This window comes from Hemiscyllium ocellatum, chromosome 34 (assembly GCF_020745735.1).
Source record: "Hemiscyllium ocellatum isolate sHemOce1 chromosome 34, sHemOce1.pat.X.cur, whole genome shotgun sequence".
Taxonomy (NCBI): Eukaryota; Metazoa; Chordata; class Chondrichthyes; order Orectolobiformes; family Hemiscylliidae; genus Hemiscyllium; species Hemiscyllium ocellatum.
This window is the reverse complement of record NC_083434.1, coordinates 1,177,042-1,198,158: the sequence shown is the minus strand read 5'-3', so window position 1 is coordinate 1,198,158 and position 21,117 is coordinate 1,177,042. Positions and strand designations below refer to the sequence as shown.

Here is a 21,117-nt window from a genome sequence, read left to right as displayed (position 1 = left end):
GCCTTTCTCCAATTTAGAACTTCAACTTTTAGGTCTGGTCTATCCTTTTCCATCACGATTTTAAAACGAATAGAATTATGGTTGCTGGCCCCAAAGTGCTCCCCTACTGACACCTCAGCCACCTGCCCTGCCTTATTTCCCAAGAGTAGGTCAAGTTTTGCACCTTCTCTAGTAAGTACATCCACATACTGAATCAGAAAATTGTCTTGTATGCACTTAAGAAATTCCTCTCCATCTAAACCTTTCACACTACGGCAGCCCCAGTCGATGTTTGGAAAGTTAAAATCCCCTACCATAACTACCCTATTATTTAAAATCTGATTGAAGATTTGTACCCTATTATTCTTACAGATAGCTGAGATCTCCTTACATGTTTGCTTCTCAATTTCCCTCTGACTGTTAGGGGGTCTATAATACATTCCCAATAAGGTGATCATCCCTTTCTTATTTCTCAGTTCCACCTAAATAATTTCCCTGGATGTATTTCCGGGAATATCTTCCTTCAGCACAGCTGTAATGCTATCCCTTATCAAAAATGCCACTTCCCCCTCCTCTCTTGCCTCCCTTTCTATCCTTCCTGTAGCATTTGTGTCCTGGAACATTCAGCTGCAGTCCTGCCCATCCCTGAGTCATGTTTCTGTAATTGCTACGATATCCCAGTCCCATGTTCCTTACCAGGCCCTGAGTTCATCTGCCTTCCCTGTTAGGCCCCTTGCATTGAAATAAATGCAGTTTAATTTATTAGTCCTTCCTTATCCCTGCCTACCCTGACTCTTTGACTCACTTCTGTTCTCAGCTGTACCCATCTCAGATCGATCTCTTTCCTCACTATCTCCCTGGGTCTCACCCCCTCCCCCCCTCCCCCAAAACCTTACTAGTTTAAATCCTCCAGAGCAGTTCTAGCAAATTTCCCTGCCAGTATATTAGTCCCCTTCCAATTTAGGTGCAATCCATCCTTCTTGTACAGGTCACTTCTACCCCAAAAGAGATTCCAATGATCCAAAAATGTGAATCCTTCACCCATAACCAGCTCCTCAGCCATGCATTCATCTGCTCTATTCTCCTATTCCTGCCCTCACTAGCTCATAGCACTGGGAGTAATCCAGATATTACTACTCTTGAGGACCTCCTTTTTAAATTTCTGCCTAACTCTCTGTAATCTCCCTTCAGAATCTCAACCTTTTCCTTTCCTATATCGTTGGTTCCAATGTGGACAATGACCTCTTGCTGGCCCCACTCCCCCATGAGAACATTCTGCACCCTCTCTGAGATATCCTTGATCCTGGTACCAGGGAAACAGCTGGCCACAGAAACTCCTGTTGTATCTCTGACTACAAAATCCCCTAACACAATTGATCTCTTGGAAGCTGACATACCCCTTGTTGCATTAGAGCCAGTCTCAATACCAGAGACTTGGCTGTTTGTGCTACATTCCCCTTAGAATCCATTACCCCCTACATTTTCCAAAACAGCATACCTGTTTGAAATGGCTGTATCCACAAAAGACTGTTGCCCTAGGTGCCGACCTCTCTTACCCTTCCTGGAGTTAACCCATCTATGGGACTTTATCTGAGACTTTTCCCCCTTCCTGTAACTACCATCCATCACATACTATTGCTGTTGCAAATTCCTTATCACTTCTATCTGCCTTCTCCAACCGATCCACTCGATCTGATAAGATTCGCATCCAACAGCATTTATGGCAGATACAATCCGCAGTAATCCTTAAACTCTCTTTAAACTCCCACATCTGACAAGAAGCACATATCACTGCAAAGGCCATTTTTGCTCCTTCACAATCTACAGACCCAGAAAATAACACCGTCTTATTCCTCTACAAACGCTACCCCAGGTTAAATTAATAGTTATGGCTTATATTTTAAGTTTAATCAAGAGACTTACCACCAAAAACATATTGTCAAGAAAGAACCCACTGTACTCACTTAATACAGCCTTTCCCTTGGACAGACTTAAAACAACAGTTAACTTATCTGATTCTGTGTTGAGAACTTTGCCCAAACCGGATCCTCCAAGATTAGTTGTGAAATTCACTGTTTGTTAACTTTCCTAGATGCGCTCCGATGTCCAGCGACACATGAATTCAAAAACAGCAACAGCAGTAAGTGTGCAGGTTCTCTCTCTCTCTCTCCCCTGCACTGTCCTCACCATGTGCTTCCTTTGGCTGCTCTTCTCCCTTTTAAAACTGCTTTGTTTTGAATTTTTTTTCCAAAGTTCCAAAACAATGCAACAGCCTATAAAACAGTAATTGCTGCTCCTGGAATTCAAGGAAATCACCTCCTGTATCTAAAATGCTCAAAAAAAGGGAGCAGCTCTTACAGCCAGAAACTTTTCCGGTTCTCCGTCTTGGATTACCCAGAATCTTCATGTTTGCAACAGAGTTGAGCTATCCCTCCTAGTCCTTTTTAACCTGTCTGTAGGTTGGACACAAGTGGCCACTCCATGTCAAACTTCTCTCACTTATTCATTCATTATGAGAGAACTTCTCTCTCAATTACCAGATTGCTCACTCAGCATTCAGTGCTGGATGAGCAGAAATTTTCTCCAAATCATTGTTTTCAATATCCATTCCAAACATTATTCCCTAGCTAATAAAAGAAAGAACTGTGGATGTTGGAAATTTGAAACAAAAACAAATTGCTGAGGAAATCCAGCAGGCTAGAGAGCAGTGTCCACATTTCAAGTCCATTGACTTCTTCAGTTCTGAAGCCATCAGAGCTAGAAGACTTAACTGTTTCAGCCCCATTAGATTGTGTAATGCTACTTCTCTGGCGATGGTATTTAATTCCTCCCTGAACTGTTTTTAGTATTAATGAGATATTTGAAATATCTTCCACTATAAAGACCGTTGCAAAGTATCTGTTTAACACCTCTACCATATTCTTGTCTCCCCGATTCGTTTTTGAAGGAATCTTTGTTCATTTTGACGTCCCTTTCTTTTATATTGTTAAAAAAGCTCTTATTGCCAGTTTTTGTATTCCTTGGTAGTTTGGTCACGTTTATTTTGTCTGTCTTTATTTCTTTTTAATTCTTCTATGCTAGATTCTGAATTTATCCCAGTCTTTGGGGCTGTCACTGACTTTTGCCACCTTGTATTCTTTTTTTTAAACTTCCTTGGTTAACCATGATTTTTTTTAAATTAGACTTAGATTAGATTAGACTTAGTGTGGAAACAGGCCCTTCGGCCCAACAAGTCCACGCCGAAGCGCAACCCACCCATACCCCTACATTTACCCCTTACCTAACACTACGGGCAATTTAGCTTGGCCAATTCACCTGACCCACACGTCTTTGGACTGTGGGAGGAAACCGGAGCACCCGGAGGAAACCCACGCAGACACGGGGAGAACGTGCAAACTCCACACAGTCAGTCGCCTGAGTCGGGAATTGAACCCGGGTCTACAGGCGCTGTGAGGCAGCAGTGCTAACCACTGTGCCACCCACGATTTATCCCTCTTAGAATCTTTCCTCCTTACTGGAATGTATTTGTGCTGAGAGTCACGGATAATCTTCTTAAATGTTGACTGCAATTTGTTTTACTGTCTTTTCCTGCTAATGTGTCTGCCCACTTTAAAAAGCACATCCGTCATGTAGGTATGAGCTATTCTGTCAAAGGCCTTCCCCTGGTCCAGGCTGATGTGACAGGTGTCAACCATCCAGTGAAGCCACTAGATGCCTTCAGTACCTTCCCTAAATGACAATGGAGTCCAGAGAGTATATGTAAAAGATTTGTTGATTATGGAAGCAATTACACTTCAAAGCTGACCTTGTTTTTATTTTAATCATAAACACGTACCTATTTGCTTGCTAAAGTCATAGGATTGAATTTTAGAGCTTCAATTTTTGGTAATTTTGAGTTTTTAATTTCAAACTCAATTTGTGACCGTTGATGTCCCAGCTGATAGAGTAAACTCAAAATGGACTGAAATTAAAATTAGATGTCTATGTGATTTAGTGAAACATCAGGTAGTGTTTTGTCTGCTTGACTGTTAAGAAACCTAATTTCAGATCTGCTCGTTGAGCGGCTAACAGTATCATTTTGTGTAGCAGCCATTAGATGAAACAAAATTTTAATAAGGAAGGTGAATACAGTTGAGGAACAGACTTCTAACTTTTTTTGAAGTTTGACTGAGGCAGCAAATAAAATAGTTTTGAAACAGAATTTTAAGGCAGAAACACAAATATTAAGTCTTCCATAGTGAAGCAGAGAAATGAACAATATTCTCATGAATTCTGAAATGTGAATTCTGCAGACTGACACTTAGACCTGTAGGAGTCTCTCCAAATAGGGTCAGTAAGGCCAACATCTAATCTTTATGAATTCAACAAAGTAAAGAACTTAAGCTTGGATTGATCCACAGGTTAAATGTGAAGCTTTGCTTGTACAAAGTAGAGATGAATTTTGTAACACTCCAAAGAAGTGGGCTCAGTGGTTAGCACTGCTGCCTCACAGCGCCAGAGACCAGGGTTCGATTCCAGCCTTGGGTGACTGAATGTGCGGAGTTTGTACATTCTCCCCGTGTCTGCATGGTGCTCCAGTTTCCTCCCACAGTCCAAAAATATAGGTTAGGTGAATTGGCCATGCTAAATTGCCCATAGTATTAGATGAAGAGGTAAATGTAGGGAAATGGGTCTGGGTGGGTTGCTCTTTGGAGGGTCGGTGTGGATTTGTCGGGCCGAAGGGGCTGTTTCCACACTGTAAGTAATCTAATCTAATCTAAAGCCCAGATAACATCTATAGATTCAGGACATGGTCAAAAAGAATTTGCATGTTCTGACCATCCAGGGTACTGCAAAAAAGTGAATACTTCCAAGTCAACAGCAGAGTGGAGGATATTTTAAGAAAGTATTTATTTCATCAGAGCAGTCATGTTGCAATTTGTATATTTGTGAGATTAAAGGTCACCTAGGTGATGATATAAGGCAACAACAGGGATGAGCAAGGAAAACAACCTCTGTGAAGGATATCTAATAAAGAAAAGATTCTCTAATGGAGAAGTGATCCACAGAAAATCCTAATCAAGGTCAAACGTTCTAAAGCCAGTTTTCTAGATCAGATGAAAATGTGGTCTGGAAGAATTCCATAACGGCTAGACTGATGACATTTGTGAAGTTGATATCTTAGAGGGGGAAGGGGAGATAGAGGAGTTGTAAATGTAGAAGTACTTGCACGCAGTAATCACATGGTAGGACATTGTGGGAGTTTGTCAAAAGCAATGATCATGGGGATTCTATGAAGAGATCAAAGGTACAGTAGCCAGGTTTGCTGAAAAAACAAAGATTTGAAAAGAAGTCTATTGTCAAGAGGACATAAGGGGTCTACAAAGAGATATAGATAGGTTGTGAGTGGTCAGAGATCTGAGAAGTGGAGTATATGTGTGAACAATGTGAACATGTCCATTTTGGCATAAAGAATAAAACAAGCATATTGAGAGGTTGTAGAGCTCTGAGATGCAGAGAAATTCAGGTGTTGTTGGGCATGAATCTTCGGAGTTTAGTGTGTGAGTAAAGCAGGTAATCAGGAAAGCTAATAAAATGATATGCTTTATTGCAAAGGGAATTGAAAACGAGAGTAGGGAGATTATGTTTCAGTTCTACAGGCCTTGGTGAGATTGTATCTGGAGTATTGTGCCATTGTACTTGTGGGAAGGTATGAATGTGTTGGAAGAAGTTCAGATAAGGTTTACTAGATCAATACCTGGATAGAGCACATTGCCTTATGAGGAAGGGCAAACTGTAGGCTAGGACTGTATCCTCTGTAGTTAGAGGAGTCAGAGGTGATTAAATTGAAATTTATAAGACGGAGGGAATTTGACCAGGTGGATGTTGAAAGCATATTTCTCCTTGTGAGAAAATCTAGAAGTGTGTCATACCTTAAGAATAAGGAATCACTCATTTAAAACAGATGAGAAACCAATTTTTCTGAGAGTTGGGTGTCTTTTAGAATCTCCATAATCAAAAATCATTGGATACAGAAACTTTAAATATTTTCAAGGCAGAGGCAGATAGATTCTTGATTATTAAGGGGATGAATGATTATCAGAGATGTGCAGGAGTGCAGAGTTGAAGTTAAAATCTGGATGTATGATTGTTAACTATGATGAGAAAAGCTGAGTGGATGCATAGAAAGTAAAGATTCTAAAAGGATTACTGTTGAAGTTGTATTAGCTTCACTAAACCTTGATTCATACAGCCTTTGGATGAAACGACAGTTAGCTGTGCATGAGATCTTGTTCGAGACAGAAGTAACAGACCAGGCTCCTGATAGTTGTAATTATGTCTGTCTAACTTTTAACTGTACCTACTGCTATCATACAATGAGCTATCCCTTCTTATGTCAGACAATTGCCTCTTGTAGAAGATAGACCATAATACTTGGAGAGAATCTTAGTTGTGGTATGGAAAGGGAAATGACTGAAACTGTGCCACCCTAAATGCAAGTCACCAGCTAGCTAGTGCCCAATGTGCCTCAGCCAAGTGCCCAAACTTAGATAATGTTAATTGATTTGTAGTGGTATTAGTACCATGGCCAGTGACCAATCCTAATAAATGATCCCTGTGCACATGAAAAGGGAATTGAATAGTGACTTGGTGAAGGAACCTCAACAGTGACTTTCCACTTCTTAATCTGAGAAGCTCTGGCCAATTATACCACCTCCCAGATACCCAGGTTAGATCTGTATAAGAATTTAACCTGGGATTTGCTATAAAGGCATTATTGCAACATAGACATTTGGCCGATTGAAGTCAAAGCCAACTCTCTGTAGTGCAACCTAGTCAGTCTCACTTCCCTCAAGTACTATCTAATTTCTTTTGAAATTACTGATTGGACCATCTGGAGCCACTGTACAGACAGCAAGTTCCATGGCTTTTCCCGTTGCTCATGGCATTGACCCAATCTCTCTGTGATCTTAGATAATTTTCACTGTCTCCTAAACTATCAATGTTGATGTCATCCACAAATTTGCTAACCATGCCTCCTATCTTCTCCTCCAAATCATATATACAGATGACAAACAAAAGTTGTACAGACTTTCAAAATAGTAACTGTTAGCTCTGTCAATCTAATAGTGAAATATTTAGTCTTATGCAACTTGTGCATATAGAGCCATATAAAAGCTATCTGAGATGAAGAAAATGTTGTGTAACTTGTTGAACTCCACAAATAACATACATCCTAATCTAGGCTAATGTTGAGGTCCAGATCTGCTGAAAACTGCATGCTTTTATTAATGTATAAGTGGCAGTAGTGTACAGCAAGGGAGTGGTAATTCATAATTTTGAGGTGCTACAATTTACAGGTCAATTGTACCTCCCCACTGTTTGATGAAAACTGTTTCACCCTTTAAGCATACCCATAATTTTCATGTAGTTGCTGTATTTGCACATTAATTGCCCATAAAATGCACCACAAAAAGTTAAGTAATGAACAATGTAATAAATATCCTTGTAATCATGGTGTGGAGGTGCTGGTATTGAACTTGGGCGGACAAAATTAAAAATCACTCAACACCAGTTATAGTACAGCAAGTGTATTTGGAAACACTAACTTTCGGAGTGCTGCCTCTGCCTCTGCATCAGATGGTTGAATCTGATGAAGGAGCAACCCTTCCAAAAGCTAGTGCTTACAAATAAACCTGTTGAACTATATTGTTATGATTTTTAAACTTTATCCTAATATTGTGATTTTTGATTGACAGTTATTCATATTACTCCATATCCAGAAAATGAAAAATTAAGGATGGTGCTTCATTCCTTCAACTGCAATACTGAATGTAAAAGCAGAGATGTACTTCTGAGACTGTATAAGAGTCTGGTCAGACCAAATTTGGAGCATTGTACATAGTTTTGGGCCCCATATCTCAGGAACGATGTACTGGAGTGGGTTCAGAGGAGAGTCACGAGAACGGTCCCATGAATGAAAAGCTTAACATATGAGGAAAGTTTGATGACTCTAGGTCTATACTCTGTGGAGTTTAGAAGGATGAGACAGGGTCTAATTGAAACGCACAGAATACAGAATGGCCTCAACAGAGTGGATGTTAGAAAGATGTTTCCATTGGCGGGAGAGACAAGGACCCGAAGGCACAGAGTAAAGGGAAGACTTTTTAGAACGGAGGTAAAGAGAAACTCTTTCAGCAGAGAGTGGTGAATCTATGGAGTACACTGCCAGGTCATTGAGCATATTTGAGATGGAGATAGATAGTTTCCTGATTGTCAAGGGGATAGAGGATTATGGGGAGAAAGTGGGAGAACGGAATTCGAATATTTATCAGCCATGATTGATTGGCAAAGCAGACTCAATGGGCTGAATGGCCAACTTTCTACTTCTATGATTTATGGTGTTATGAATTGTTGCAGATAATAAAAATGCCAAATTTTAAATTTTGCAAGAAAAAATTTATCTAATATTCTGTTTCCGTTTTCTTCCTCACTCTTCAATCCAGTCTTTCCATCCCTGGCGTTAAACTGTCCTGAATTCATCTTTTTTCTTCTGTTTAGTCTTAATCCTTTAATCTCATTGGTTACAATGAGGCCCATCATTATCAAATTTCACTTTTAGCAATTTACAGGACAAGACGTGTGAGCTGAAGGATATATAAACAATCTATTCCAGCAAACTCAGTGTCAATGTTAGGAGTGCTATCCTTTTATGTCAGAGCCCAAACAATCTATTTTACTTCAGAATCGATGTTACAAATTATATCACACTATCTGAGGATGAACATGTAACTTTCTTCGTGACCTAGCCTATATTCTGCCACAAGCAGCAATATCCAAAAATCAATTGATTGTGTGTCTTATAAACTTCAAATATTGTATGAATGTTTTGATGCATTTCATTTATTTAGTCTGTGAAGCCATAACAGCATTTCTGATTTTTAATTTTCAGGGTTTGGGACAAAATCATAAGTGGATCTTGCAAAATTTTGGTTTTTGTAGCCATGGAAATTTTATTAACTTTTAAAAGTAAGCTAATGACCATGAATAAAGCAGAAAATATTGCACAGTTCTTGCAGAATGTAAGTATCTCTGAATCTTTAATTCTTCATAATATTACATTATGTGCTGTAAGTAACATGACTAAATACATTACCTGAAAATGTGTTGCTGGTTAAAGCACAGCAGGTCAGGCAGCATCCAAGGAACAGGAAATTCGACGTTTCGGGCCTGAGCCCTTCTCTGGCCTGAAACGTCGAATTTCCTGTTCCTTGGATGCTGCCTGACCTGCTGTGCTTTAACCAGCAACACATTTTCAGCTCTGATCTCCAGCATCTGCAGTCCTCACTTTTTACTATATACATTACCTCCCAGATAATGAGAATTGGAAGTAAAGCTCAATACCTTATCTGGAGTTTGCATTGCAAAATTCTTCACATAATGCCATCTTTTGGCTAGTGTGAATTCCTCTTGATGGCAGTTTAGGCAATTTAAGTTATCAAAACTAAGTTTTTTTCTATCGATTATAGTCTCTGATTTTTCAAACAAATAAGTTTGTATAATTATCATATAAATGACACAATAGGTGTAGTTGAGAATATGTGAGAACCATGAGACTGGGGATGAGCAGACACATTCACTCGCATCTCATGCATGATGCATGGGTGTGCACACCACATGCATTCCACATGCCTGTGCACTTGACCCCCAAATGTCCTGCAGTTTGTGCACTCTCCACACCTCCCCCCAACACCCCAAGACCATGAACATGCCACACATCAAGGAAGATTTCCCTTGTAATAAAAGCAAAATATTGCATATATTGGAAATCTGCAGAATATCTGCATTTGCAGAAAATTCTGGAGAAACCTTTCATATCTGGCAGCATCTGTGGAGAAAGAAATAGAGTTAATATCTGATATGACTTCTGAACAATTCTTCCACCACAATTTTGAAGAAGAGTTGTATTGGACTTGAAATGTCAATTCTATTTCTCCCTCCACAGATACTATCAAGATGGCTGTGTTTGTTGCATTTCCACCATCTCAGTCCCAGGATATCACTGCAGTTCCTCAAGGCAGTATTGTAGGTCCAATCATCTTGGGAAAATAGGAGTAGGACTATGCCAGTAGATCACAAGACTGCTCTGCCTTTCAACTCCTTTGAGTTTCTATTTCAACACCTTTTTCTGCACAATCATCGTCCTTTGCTAGCTTTAATATCTTGAAATCTGTTGATCTCTGTCTTGAGCATATTCGCTGACTGAGCTTTCAAAGCTCTCTGGTGTATAAATTCACAAAGATTCCTTTGAGTGATGAAATTCCTCCTCATCTCAGTCCTCAGTCACAATCTTTATTCTATGACTGGCCTTTGGTGTCAGATCTCTAGCCAGAGGAAACATTATCTTGCATTGACCTTAGTGAGCCTTGGAAGGATTTGATTTTTTGTTACCTTATCAATCACATTCCCTGCATCCAAAGGTCAGAAGTGGGCATATTCGCTGATAATTACACAGTGTTCACTACCATTTGCAATTGTTCAGATATTGAGACATCATTTACTCAGATCTGGACAACAGCTTGAGCTGATGAGCAGATAAAATGCATACCAGGTGTGACCATATCTATCAAAAGAGAGAAACTAAGCATTTCCCTTTGCCATTGCTGAATCTCCCACTATATATCAATGTCTACAAGAGCAGACTCTATGAATTATACAGAAATAACTCACTTCCGAACTCCCAAAAATGTGTCCTCCATCTATGTGAAATAATTTAGGAGTGTAATGAATTCTGTCCAATTGGCTGAATGAGCCCCATTCCAACAACACTCGAAGGTAAAATCAGCCCAATTTATTGACCATAAAACCACAAGAAATAGCAGGAGTAAGCCATTCAGCCCTTCAAGCTTGCTCTGTCATTCGGTGGTTGACCCAACATTCCACACAATCACTTTCCTGCCCTCCCCCCATAACCTTGATTGTCTGCTGATCAACAGACAGGAGCTGTGAAGCCATCAACTGCCACTTAATTCTCTCCCCTAACAGTGCACAGTTGAAGCACTGTGTGCTGTGTACACGACGCACTGCAGTAACTTGTTAAGGCTCCTTTGATAGAAGCTTTTAAACCCCAGATCTATTTCACTTTGAAAGACAAGAGCAGCAGGTGGAGAGGAACACCCAAATCTTCATGTTCCCCTCCAAGTACCACCCTGACTTGGAAATGTTGCAGTTTGTTTTTTTTTGTCACTACTTTATAAATTCTCTTCCTAACTTCACTGTTGGAGTCTACCCACGTGGACTGCGGCAATACAAGAATAGATGTTGGAGTCAGTAGTGAAGAGCCAGATACAGTATGCCAAGAGGCACTTGATAGGGAAAAGGTGCAGTCAGATTTATGGGTTGGAGTGTGTCTATTTTAATGCAAGAAGTATCAGGAATAAGGGTGATGAACTCAGAGCATGGATCAATACTTGAAACTACACTATTATGGCCTTTATGGAGGCTTGGATATCATAGAGGCAGGAATGATTGATGGATGTACTAGGGTTTAGATTAGACTTACAGTGTGGAAACAGGCCCTTCGGCCCAACAAGTCCACACCGACCCGCCGAAGCGCAACCCACCCATACCCCTACATTTACCCCTTACCTAACACTACGGGCAATTTAGCATGGCTAATTCACCTGACCCGCACATCTTTGGACTATGGGAGGAAACTGGAGCACCCGGAGGAAACCCACGCAGACGCGGGGAGAACGTGCAAACTCCACACAGTCAGTCGCCTGAGTCGGGAATTGAAGCCGGGTCTCAGGCGCTGTGAGGCAGCAGTGCTAACCACCGTGCCACCCACCGTTTAGATGTTTCAAAAGGAGTAGGGGTTAAGGTAAAAGAGGTGGAGAAGTGGCATTGCCAATCAGCGTTCATATTACAGCTGCAGAAAGGGATGTCATCCAGAGGGGTTTATCTACAGCATCAGTATGGGTGGAAGTCAGAAACAGGAAAGACGCAGTCGCTTTATTGGGAGTTTTCTACAGAACTCTCCCTGATAGCAACAGAAACATGGAGGAGCAGACTGGGAGGCAGATTTTGGAAATGTGTAGGAGTAACAGGTTTGTGCTCGTGGGTGACTTTAACTTCCATAATATTGATTGGAACCTATTTAGTTCAAATAGTTTGGATGAAGCAGTTTTTGTCAGGTGTGTCCAGGAAGGGTTCCTGATGCAGTATGTAGGTAGGCCTACTAGAGGGGAGGTCATATTGAATTTTGTGCTTGGCAGCGAACTGTACCAGGTATCAGTTGTCTTGGTGGGAGAGCATTTTGGTGATTGTGATCACAACTCCATGACCTTTACTACACTCATGTAGAAGGATAGGAGCAGACAGTATGGGAAAGTATTTAATTGAGGGAGGGAGAATGCAGTGCTATTAGATAGGAAGTGGGGCTCCTAAATTGGGAACAGATGTTATCAGGGAAATGATCAGCAGAAATGTGAAGGTTGTTTCGGGAGCACCTGCTGTTAGTGACGGACAGGTTTGTCCCACTGAGGCAAAGAAGAGGTGGTGGGGTGAAAGAACCTTGGATGATAAGAGATGTGGAACATAGAGTCAAGAGGAAGAAGGAAGCTTACTTAAGGATTAGGAGGCAAGGATCAGACAGGGCTGTAGAGGGTTGCAAGCTGGCTAGGAAGAAACTGAAGAATGGACTTAGGAGAGCTAGTAGGGGGCATGAAAATGCTTTAGTGGGTAGGATTAAGGAAAACCCTAAGGTGTTCTACATTTATGTGACGAACAACAGAATGGCCAGAGTGAGGGTAGCACTACTCAGGGGGGATAGTGGAGGGAACTTGTGCCTAGAGTTGGAGGAAGTAGGGAGGTCCTTAATGGAAACTTTGCTTCACTGTTCATTATTGAGAGGGGCCTTGATGTTTCTGAGGACAGTGAGAAACAGGTTGATGTTAGGAAGGAGGATGTGCTGGAAATTTTGAAAAACATACCCATAGATAGATGACCTGGGCCAGGAAGGATATACAAAGCAAGGGAAGAGATGATCTGTCAAGTCTTTGGCCATGATCTTTGCATTCTCACTACAAAGTGTAGTACCAGATGATTGAAAGTTGGCAAATGTTACTCCCTTGTTCAAAAAAGAGAACAGAGATAATCCTGGAAATTGCAGACCATTTTGTCTTATATTTATGGTGTGCAAAGTATTGGAGAAGATTCTGAGAGACAGGATTTACGATTAATTGGAAAACCATAGTGGCTTTGTGAATGATAAGTCATGCCTCACAAACCTTGTTGAATTCTTTGAGGATGTGACAAAACACGTCGACGAAGGTAGATCAGTGGATATGTTTTAGCAAGTCTTTGATAAGGTTCCCTATGTTAGGCTCATTCAGGGAGTGGGAAACATGGGATACAGAATTGGCTGGCCCGTAGGAGAGAGGGGGTGGCGGTAGATGGAAAGTATTCAGCCTGGAGCTCGGTGATCAGTGGTGTTCCTCAGGGATCAGTTCTGGGATTCTGCTCTTTGTGATTTTTATGAATTACTTTGATAACAAAGTGGAAAGGTAGGTTTGTAAGTTTGCTGATGACATGAAAATCGGTGGAGTTGTGGATAGTGTGGATGGCTGTTGTCGGATGCAACGAAACACTAGAACACAGAACATTACAGCACAGTACAGGCCTTTGGCCCTCCACGTTGTGCCTACCTGTGAAACCAATCTGAAGCCCAGCTAACCTACACTATTCCATTACCATCCATATGTTTATCTAATAACTATTTAAATTCCCTTAAAGTTGGCGAGTCTGCTTCTATTGCAGGCAGGATGTTCCACATCTCTTACACTCGCTGAGTAAAGAAACTACCTCTGACATCTGTCCTATATCTATCACTCCTCAATTTGAAGTTGTTTCCTCGTGCTAGCCATTGCATCCTGAGGAAAAAGGCTCTCGCTGTCCACCCTGTCTAATCCTCTGATTATATTATATGTCTCAATTAAGTCACCTCTCAACCTTTTCTCTAACGAAAACAGTCTCTCAGCCTTTCCTCATAAGACCTTCCCTCCATACCAGACAACATCCTAGTAAATCTCCTCTGAATCCTTTCCAAAACTTCCACATCCTTCCAATAATGCGGTGACCAGAACTGTACACAATACTCCAAGTGCAGCTGCACCAGAGTTTTGTACAGCTATAACATGACCACATGGTTCCAAAACTTAATCCCTCTACCAATAAAAACTAACACACCGTATGCTGCCTTAACAACTCTATCATCCTTGGTGGCAACTTTCAGGGATCTACGTGCATGGACAGAGATCTCTCTGCTCATCTACACTACCTTTAGCCCAGTACTCAGTATTCCAGTTGCTCCTTCTAAAGTGAAGCACCTCACACTTTTCCACATTAAACTCCATTTGTCCAGCTCTGCAGCTTACCTATGTCCCTCTACAACATCCTTTGTCATTATCTACAACTCCACCAACCTTAGGGTCATCTGCAAATTTACTACACCATCCTTCTACGTCCTCATCCAGGTCATTTATAAAAATGACAAACGGTAGTTATCTGAAAACAGATCTTTGCACTATCCCATGAGTAGTTGAACTCCAGGATGAACAATTCCCATCAACCACCACCCTCTATCTTCTTTCACCAAGCCAATTTCTGATCCAAACTGTCAAATCACCCTCAATCCCATGCCTCCATATTTTCTACAATAACCTACTGTGGGGAACGTTATCAAATGCCTCACTAAAATTGATATACACCACATCAACTGTTTTACCCTCATCTACCTGTTTGGTCACCTCTGAGAACTTAGTAAGGTTTGTGAGGCATAACCTACCCTTCACAAAACAGTGTTAACAATCCCTACTGAAATTATTTCTTTCTAGACAGTAATAAATCCTATCTCTTATAACCTATTCCAACACTTTACCCACAACTGAAGTAAGGCTGACTCATCTACAATTACCAGCATTGTCTCAATTCCCCTTCTTGAACAAAGGGGCAACATTTATTATCCTCCAATCTTCTGGCACTATTTCTATAGACAATGACGACATAAAGATCACAGCCAAAGGCTCTGCAATCTCCTCCCTGGTTTCCCAGATAATCCTTGGATAAATCCCATCTGGCCCAGGTGACTTATCTATTTTTACACTTTCCAGAATTGCTAACACCTCCTCCTTGTAAACCTCAATCCCATCTAGTAGGCTGTATCTCCATATTCCCCTCAACAACATGGTCGTTTTCGAATGTGAATACTGACGAAAAATATTCATTTAGCGCTTCTCATTTAGCATTTCTCCTATTTCCTCGCACAACTTCCCACTACTGTCCTTGATTGTCCAGTCACTCTTTTATTCCTGACATACCCATAAAAGCTTTAAGGTTTTCCTTGTTCCTACCTGCCAACGACTTCTCATGTCCCATCCTGGCTCTCTTAGCTCTTTCGTTAGGTCTTTCCTAGCTAACTTGTAACTCTCAAGCACCCTATGTGAGCCTTCACATCTCATCCTTACATAAGCCGTCTTTTCCTCTTGATAAGAGATTAATGTCTTTCGTAAACTACGGCTCCCTCGCTCGACCACTTCCTCCTTGCTTGACAGGTGCATACTTATCAAGAACACGCAGTAGCTGTTTCTTGAATAAGCTCCATATTTCAATTGTGCCCATCCCTTGCAGTTTCCTTCCCTATCCTATGCATCCTCAATCCTGCCTAATTGCATCATAATTGCCTTTCTCTCAGCTCTAACTCTTGCCCTGCAGTATATACCTATCCCTTTCCATCGGTAAAGTAAACATAACCGAATTGTGGTCACTGTTACTAAAATGCTCACCTACCTCCAAATCTAACACCTGGCCGGGTTCATTACCCATTACCAAATCCAATGTGACCTTGCCTGTTGTTGGCTGACTGTGTCAGAAAACCCTTTTGCACACGTTGGACAAGAGCTGGCTCATCTAAAGTACCTGAATTGTAGTATTTCCAGTCAATATTTGGAAAGTTAAAGACCCCATAACAACTACCCTGTTACTCTCACTACTATCAAGAATCATCTTTGCTATCCTTTCCTCTACACCTATGGAACTATTTGGAGGTCTATAGGAAACTCCCAACAGGGTGAACTCTCCTTTCCTATTTCTACTCTCAGCCCATACTACCTCAGTATACGAATCCTCAAACATCCTTTCTGCAACTGTAATACTGACCTTGACTAACAATGCCACACTACTTCTCTTTTATCAACTTCCCTGTTCTTACTGAACCTGCAACAGCCATTCCTGTCCCCGCTCTATCCGTGTCTCCAAAATGGTCACAACATCAAAGTCCCATGTACCAATGCTTGCTGCAAGTTCTCTCACCTTACTCCAGATGCTCCTGGCATTGAAGTAACCACACTTCAAACCACCTTCCTGCTTGCTGGTGCTCTCTTGTGACCTTGAAACCTTATTTCTTACCTCACTACTCTCAACCTACGGACACTGGTACCCCTCTGGTTCAGTTGTAGACCATCCTATTTGTAGAGGTCCACCTACCCCAGAATGAGCCCAAATATTCAGGTATCTAAATCCCTCCCTCTTGCACCATCCCTGAGCCACGTGTTCAACTCCTCTCTCTCCCTATTCCTCGCCTCGCTAGCATATGGCACAAGTAACAAACCAGAGATAACAACTCTGTTCTAGCTCTAAGCTTCTACCCTAGCTCCCTGAATGTCTGCCTTAAAATCCCATCTCTCTTCTTACCTATGTCGTTGGTGCCTATGTGGGCAATGACTTCGGGCTGCTCCCCCTCAAGGATCCCGAAAACACAATTCGAGACATCATGAGCCCTGGCACCTGGGAGGTAACACACCCTACTGTGAGTCTGTCACTTTCCCACAGAACCCTCTATATGTCTCCATAACTATGGAGTCCCCAACGACTAATGCTGTGTTCCTCTTCCCCCGCCCTTCCTTCCAGAGCAACAGGGACAGACTGTGCTCTGTGCAGAGACCTGTACCCTATGGCTTACCCCTGACCATTCCCCGACTCCCCATTACCAGTATCCAAAACAGTATACTTGTTTTTGAGGGGAACAGCCACAAGGCATTCCTGCACTATCTGCCGGTTCCCTTTTTATTCCCTGACTGTAACCCATCTGCTTTTTTCTTGTGTCTGAGGTGTGACTACCTCCCTGTAACTCCTCTCAATAACCCCCTCTGCCTCCCGAATGATCCCAAGTTCATCCAGCTCCAGTTCTCAATCACGGTTCTGGAGGAGCTGGAGTTCCCGCTGGAGTACACTTCCCGCAGGTGAAGTCAGCAGGGACACTACTGGTGACCTTTACTTCCCCCATTCTACAGGAGGAATATTCAACTGCCCTAACCTCCCATTATTCTGAATTCCCAAAGAGACTATTGAAAAATAAAAATTAATTTTAAAAACTTGTTATCTTATCAATCCAGCGCACAGCTGTCGCTTGTCCCACTGCTGCTGCTATGGGGAAAATGGACAGGATGGAGAACTGGGCTGATAAGTGGCAGAGATACTTCAACCTGGAAAAGTCATTCACTTTGGAATGTTGAATTTCAATGCAGAATACGGGGTGAAAGGCAGGATTTGTGGCATCGTGAAGGTACAGAGGGATCTTGGGGTCTGTGTCCATAGGTCCCTCAAAGTTGCCACCCAAGTTAATTGCATTATTTAAAAGGCGTATGGTGTGTTGCCTTTCATTAGCAGGGGGAATTGGGTTTAAGAGCTTCGAGGTTATGCTGCAGCTCTATGCTGCAGGCTTGAGCCCTGGTTAGATCGCACTTGAAATATTGTGTTCAGTTCTGGTGCCTCATTTTGGAAGGATAGGGAAGCTTTAGAGAGAATGCAGTGGAGATTTACCAAGATGCTGCCTGGACTGGAGGTCATGCCTTATGAAGAAAGGTTGAGGGAGCTCGGACTTTTCTCATTGGAGCAACGATTGATGAGAGGTGACTTCATAAAGGTGTACAAGATGTTGAGAGGCATAGACTGGATGGCCAGAGACTTTTTCCGATGGCAGAAATGTCTATCACGAGGAGACATAATTCCTCAATAATTGGAGGAAGGTTTAGGAGAGATGTCAGAGGCAGGCACAACATTGAGGGCTGAAGGGCCTGTACTGTGCTTTCATGTTCTATGTTCTTAAGAAGACAGCTCACTACTACCTCAAGGACAGTTGGAGGTGGGCAATAAATGCTGAACTTCAAGATGGAAAGTGCTGGAGCAAATCTGTAAGTCTGGCTTCATCTGTTGAGAGAGAAATAAAGTTAATGTTTCGAGTCTGAGATGATACTTCTTCATATCTCACAGATGCTGCCAGATCTGTTGAGGTAATCCAGCATCCTCTATTTCAGAATTCTAGCATCTGCAGTATTTTACTTTAATTTAAATGCTTGCCAGCTGACCCCAGCTGTAATTTTAGGTCTCATTTTTGCATCTTTAAAAATTGTTTTGCTATTGTAACATTTAAGAAATAATTGGAAATTATGATTGTGTCAATATGATGTTGACAATGTCAATTTCATTTTGCTGAAAAATGATTTTATAGCAGACCGTTTTGTCTTGCAATTGCAGGTAAAGGATAAACAACATTCGCACTGTATGATGGTAGAGTGCTGATTGGTTGGTAAGTGAACTTGATTGGTAAGAGTATTTCCCTGGAGAATGCACCTGTTAATGATGATTGACAGTTAATTGCAAAGCTTTGTTCACAATTAAAATGGGGCAGGTTCACTCTGACCATAGCTTTCCCATGAAGGATGAAACCTGAAAGTGACTGTCATTGACTTTGATGAGTTGAAACAGGTTCAGTGTTTTTTCTTTCTGTCTGTAATAATCAGAGCCCCATGTATTAACATACATAGCTACCATTATAAACAATGTATCACTCTGGAAGCTCAACTCAATCCTAACTTGGTTTCAGGCATAAGCCCTTTATCAGGAATTAGCCTCATTCCTGATGCAGGGCTTATATTCGAAACATTGATTCGCCTGCACCTCGGATGCTGCCTGACCGCCTGTGCTTTTCCAGCACCATACTCTTCAACTCTGATCTCCAATATCTGCAGTCCTCACCTTCTCCAATCCTAAATTAGTTGTCAGTATTATTCTGCACATACTTAGAATTATGTGGCAAATCACAAACGGGTGCGGTCTCCATGTCAATGCCTCTACCAGTCAGAATCCACTTGTTAACCAACCAATGCAGTCCCCTCGTACAGTATAAATGGTGTTTGCCCTTTACTTTGGTACTCTTGAGAATTGTCGTGATGAGTGCAAAACGAAAAGCTTTGGCAAAATGTCTTTTCAACAGTTTTCAAGTTCTGTACCACCAAATAAATGTTACTGTATTTACTCCATTGTGACAGTATGTTAATTGTGTGTTCATTTAGATTCCACAGGAGAATACAGATGCCATCATCAGCAAGGCCATTGACCTATGGCACAAGTATGTTGGAACTCCTGTGCACTCTGTGTAATTAAAACTGAATGAAATTAATGTAATAATAAATCTTCTATTTAATAATTTATTAAAATAATTTTGCACAAAACTGAGTAATAGATTTTAAGTGACAAAGACGATGATGTAGCAAAAGCAAAACACTGAACATTAGACTTCAGAAATAAAAGCAGAAACTGCTATAACTGTTCAGGTCTGGCAACAAATGTAGACAGAGAAATTGGAGGAGCAAGACTACCCCCGAACCCAAAGGCCAAAGGATCTTCCCCAAATCTGGCTTCAATGTGAAAATACAATCGTTTTCTTAATCTTAAACTCAGGTCAGAAGAGAGATCAGTGACACTCTGATTTTCTGCAAAATGTTGTATTTTTATATATTTTATGTTACACAACATGGTTACTGTACTCTCCCCTTCCCTTCTGTGGGACCAATCTTGTCAAACCCATGATCAATGGTGGGCATTCCTGTAGAAAACCCTATGTTCTTAGTTGTTTATGATACTCAACAATTATTGTAATCTCTAGGTCTTGGGATCTTGCTGTGTTGCATTCCAAAGTTACTGGCTGTTGTCTATTAGTCATGCTTTTCTCTAAGGGTTGATTGAATTCTATTGTCATTGTACTTGCTATCTCTTACCAAATTCCAATATCCGTTTTTATATTAAAAAATGTTGAATGTAAGAAAATCTCGTAATATTAATAATTGTTTTTATAATTATTTCTAAATTTTTTAGCTCATCAGACAAGATATGCCAGACATCTCTTTAATGTCTTATAATTAGGTTGGAATCCAACTCTGATTTAAAGAATCTTTAAGTAGAACGTATTAATTTGTAAGTAATTTCAAAGAGACAGATAATTTCCACAAGATAACTTTAGCTGCTGTTTTTATGGCTGAACATATCCTTAATGAGACTAGAATTAATCATTTGCAGTTTTTGAGTTACAATTTCATTTTGTTACAAATCTTCCAAAAGGTTTTTTTTTAAACCATCACCTTCGCTGTCTTTACACTCTTTGGTATTGTTACGACACGGTGGTGAACCCTTCTGCTATTTAGCAAACACATAGAAAAGATCACCTCGCCAATAGAGAACTACCTAAATTCCACTATTTAAAGAAAAAATAACAATTTTACTCTTTCACTCCATAAGTGAACATTAAGCAACAACATTTACAGCTCTAAGCCTTCATTTGTCTTAATGATCTAATTCCCACTTTATAGCAATACACTGGTCCGATAAAGCCTCTATTACATTTACAGCAAATTAATTTTCAAAACCAGGCAGCAGCTGTCATCTTTGGATATCGATTCTCCTCTATAGATCTCCCTGGATCATCATTGGTCTTCTGCACAGATTTTTCTTATGAAAATGGTACCTTTTAGAGAGAGGGTTTTCGGGCAGCCGTTCTGACAATGCCAGGTGGTACTCTTTCTCTGGCTAACCATCCAATATGCCTGCTTTTTATACCCCAAATCATCAGATCGTCTCATTGGTTCGATGTTGTCAAACAGTTAAACTCAAATTTAATTGGGTTTTAGTAGCTTAGGGCATAATTTAAACTGATTGTTTTCACAGCAGTTTGAATTCTAGGTTACCACAGTATATTGCATCTTTCAATTTTCCAGCACACTCTGTGACTGCTGTCAGTAACGTGACAGGTACCTGCATTGACTC

General features: G+C 41.0%; 1 protein-coding gene across 3 annotated transcripts in view; it reads left to right on the top strand.

The window, feature by feature from the left end:
- Window positions 1–19,529, top strand: part of tbc1d7 (TBC1 domain family, member 7) — an 81,608-nt gene extending 62,079 nt beyond the window's left edge. For all 3 annotated transcript variants that reach the window (XM_060849932.1, XM_060849933.1, XM_060849931.1), the window contains exons 8-9: window positions 8,912–9,041; window positions 19,371–19,529. In XM_060849932.1, coding sequence (XP_060705915.1) covers window positions 8,912–9,041; window positions 19,371–19,457 — 217 coding nt within the window. In that variant the 3' untranslated portion in view covers window positions 19,458–19,529. The remainder of the gene's footprint in view (window positions 1–8,911; window positions 9,042–19,370) is intronic.
- Window positions 19,530–21,117: the final 1,588 nt, after the last annotated feature.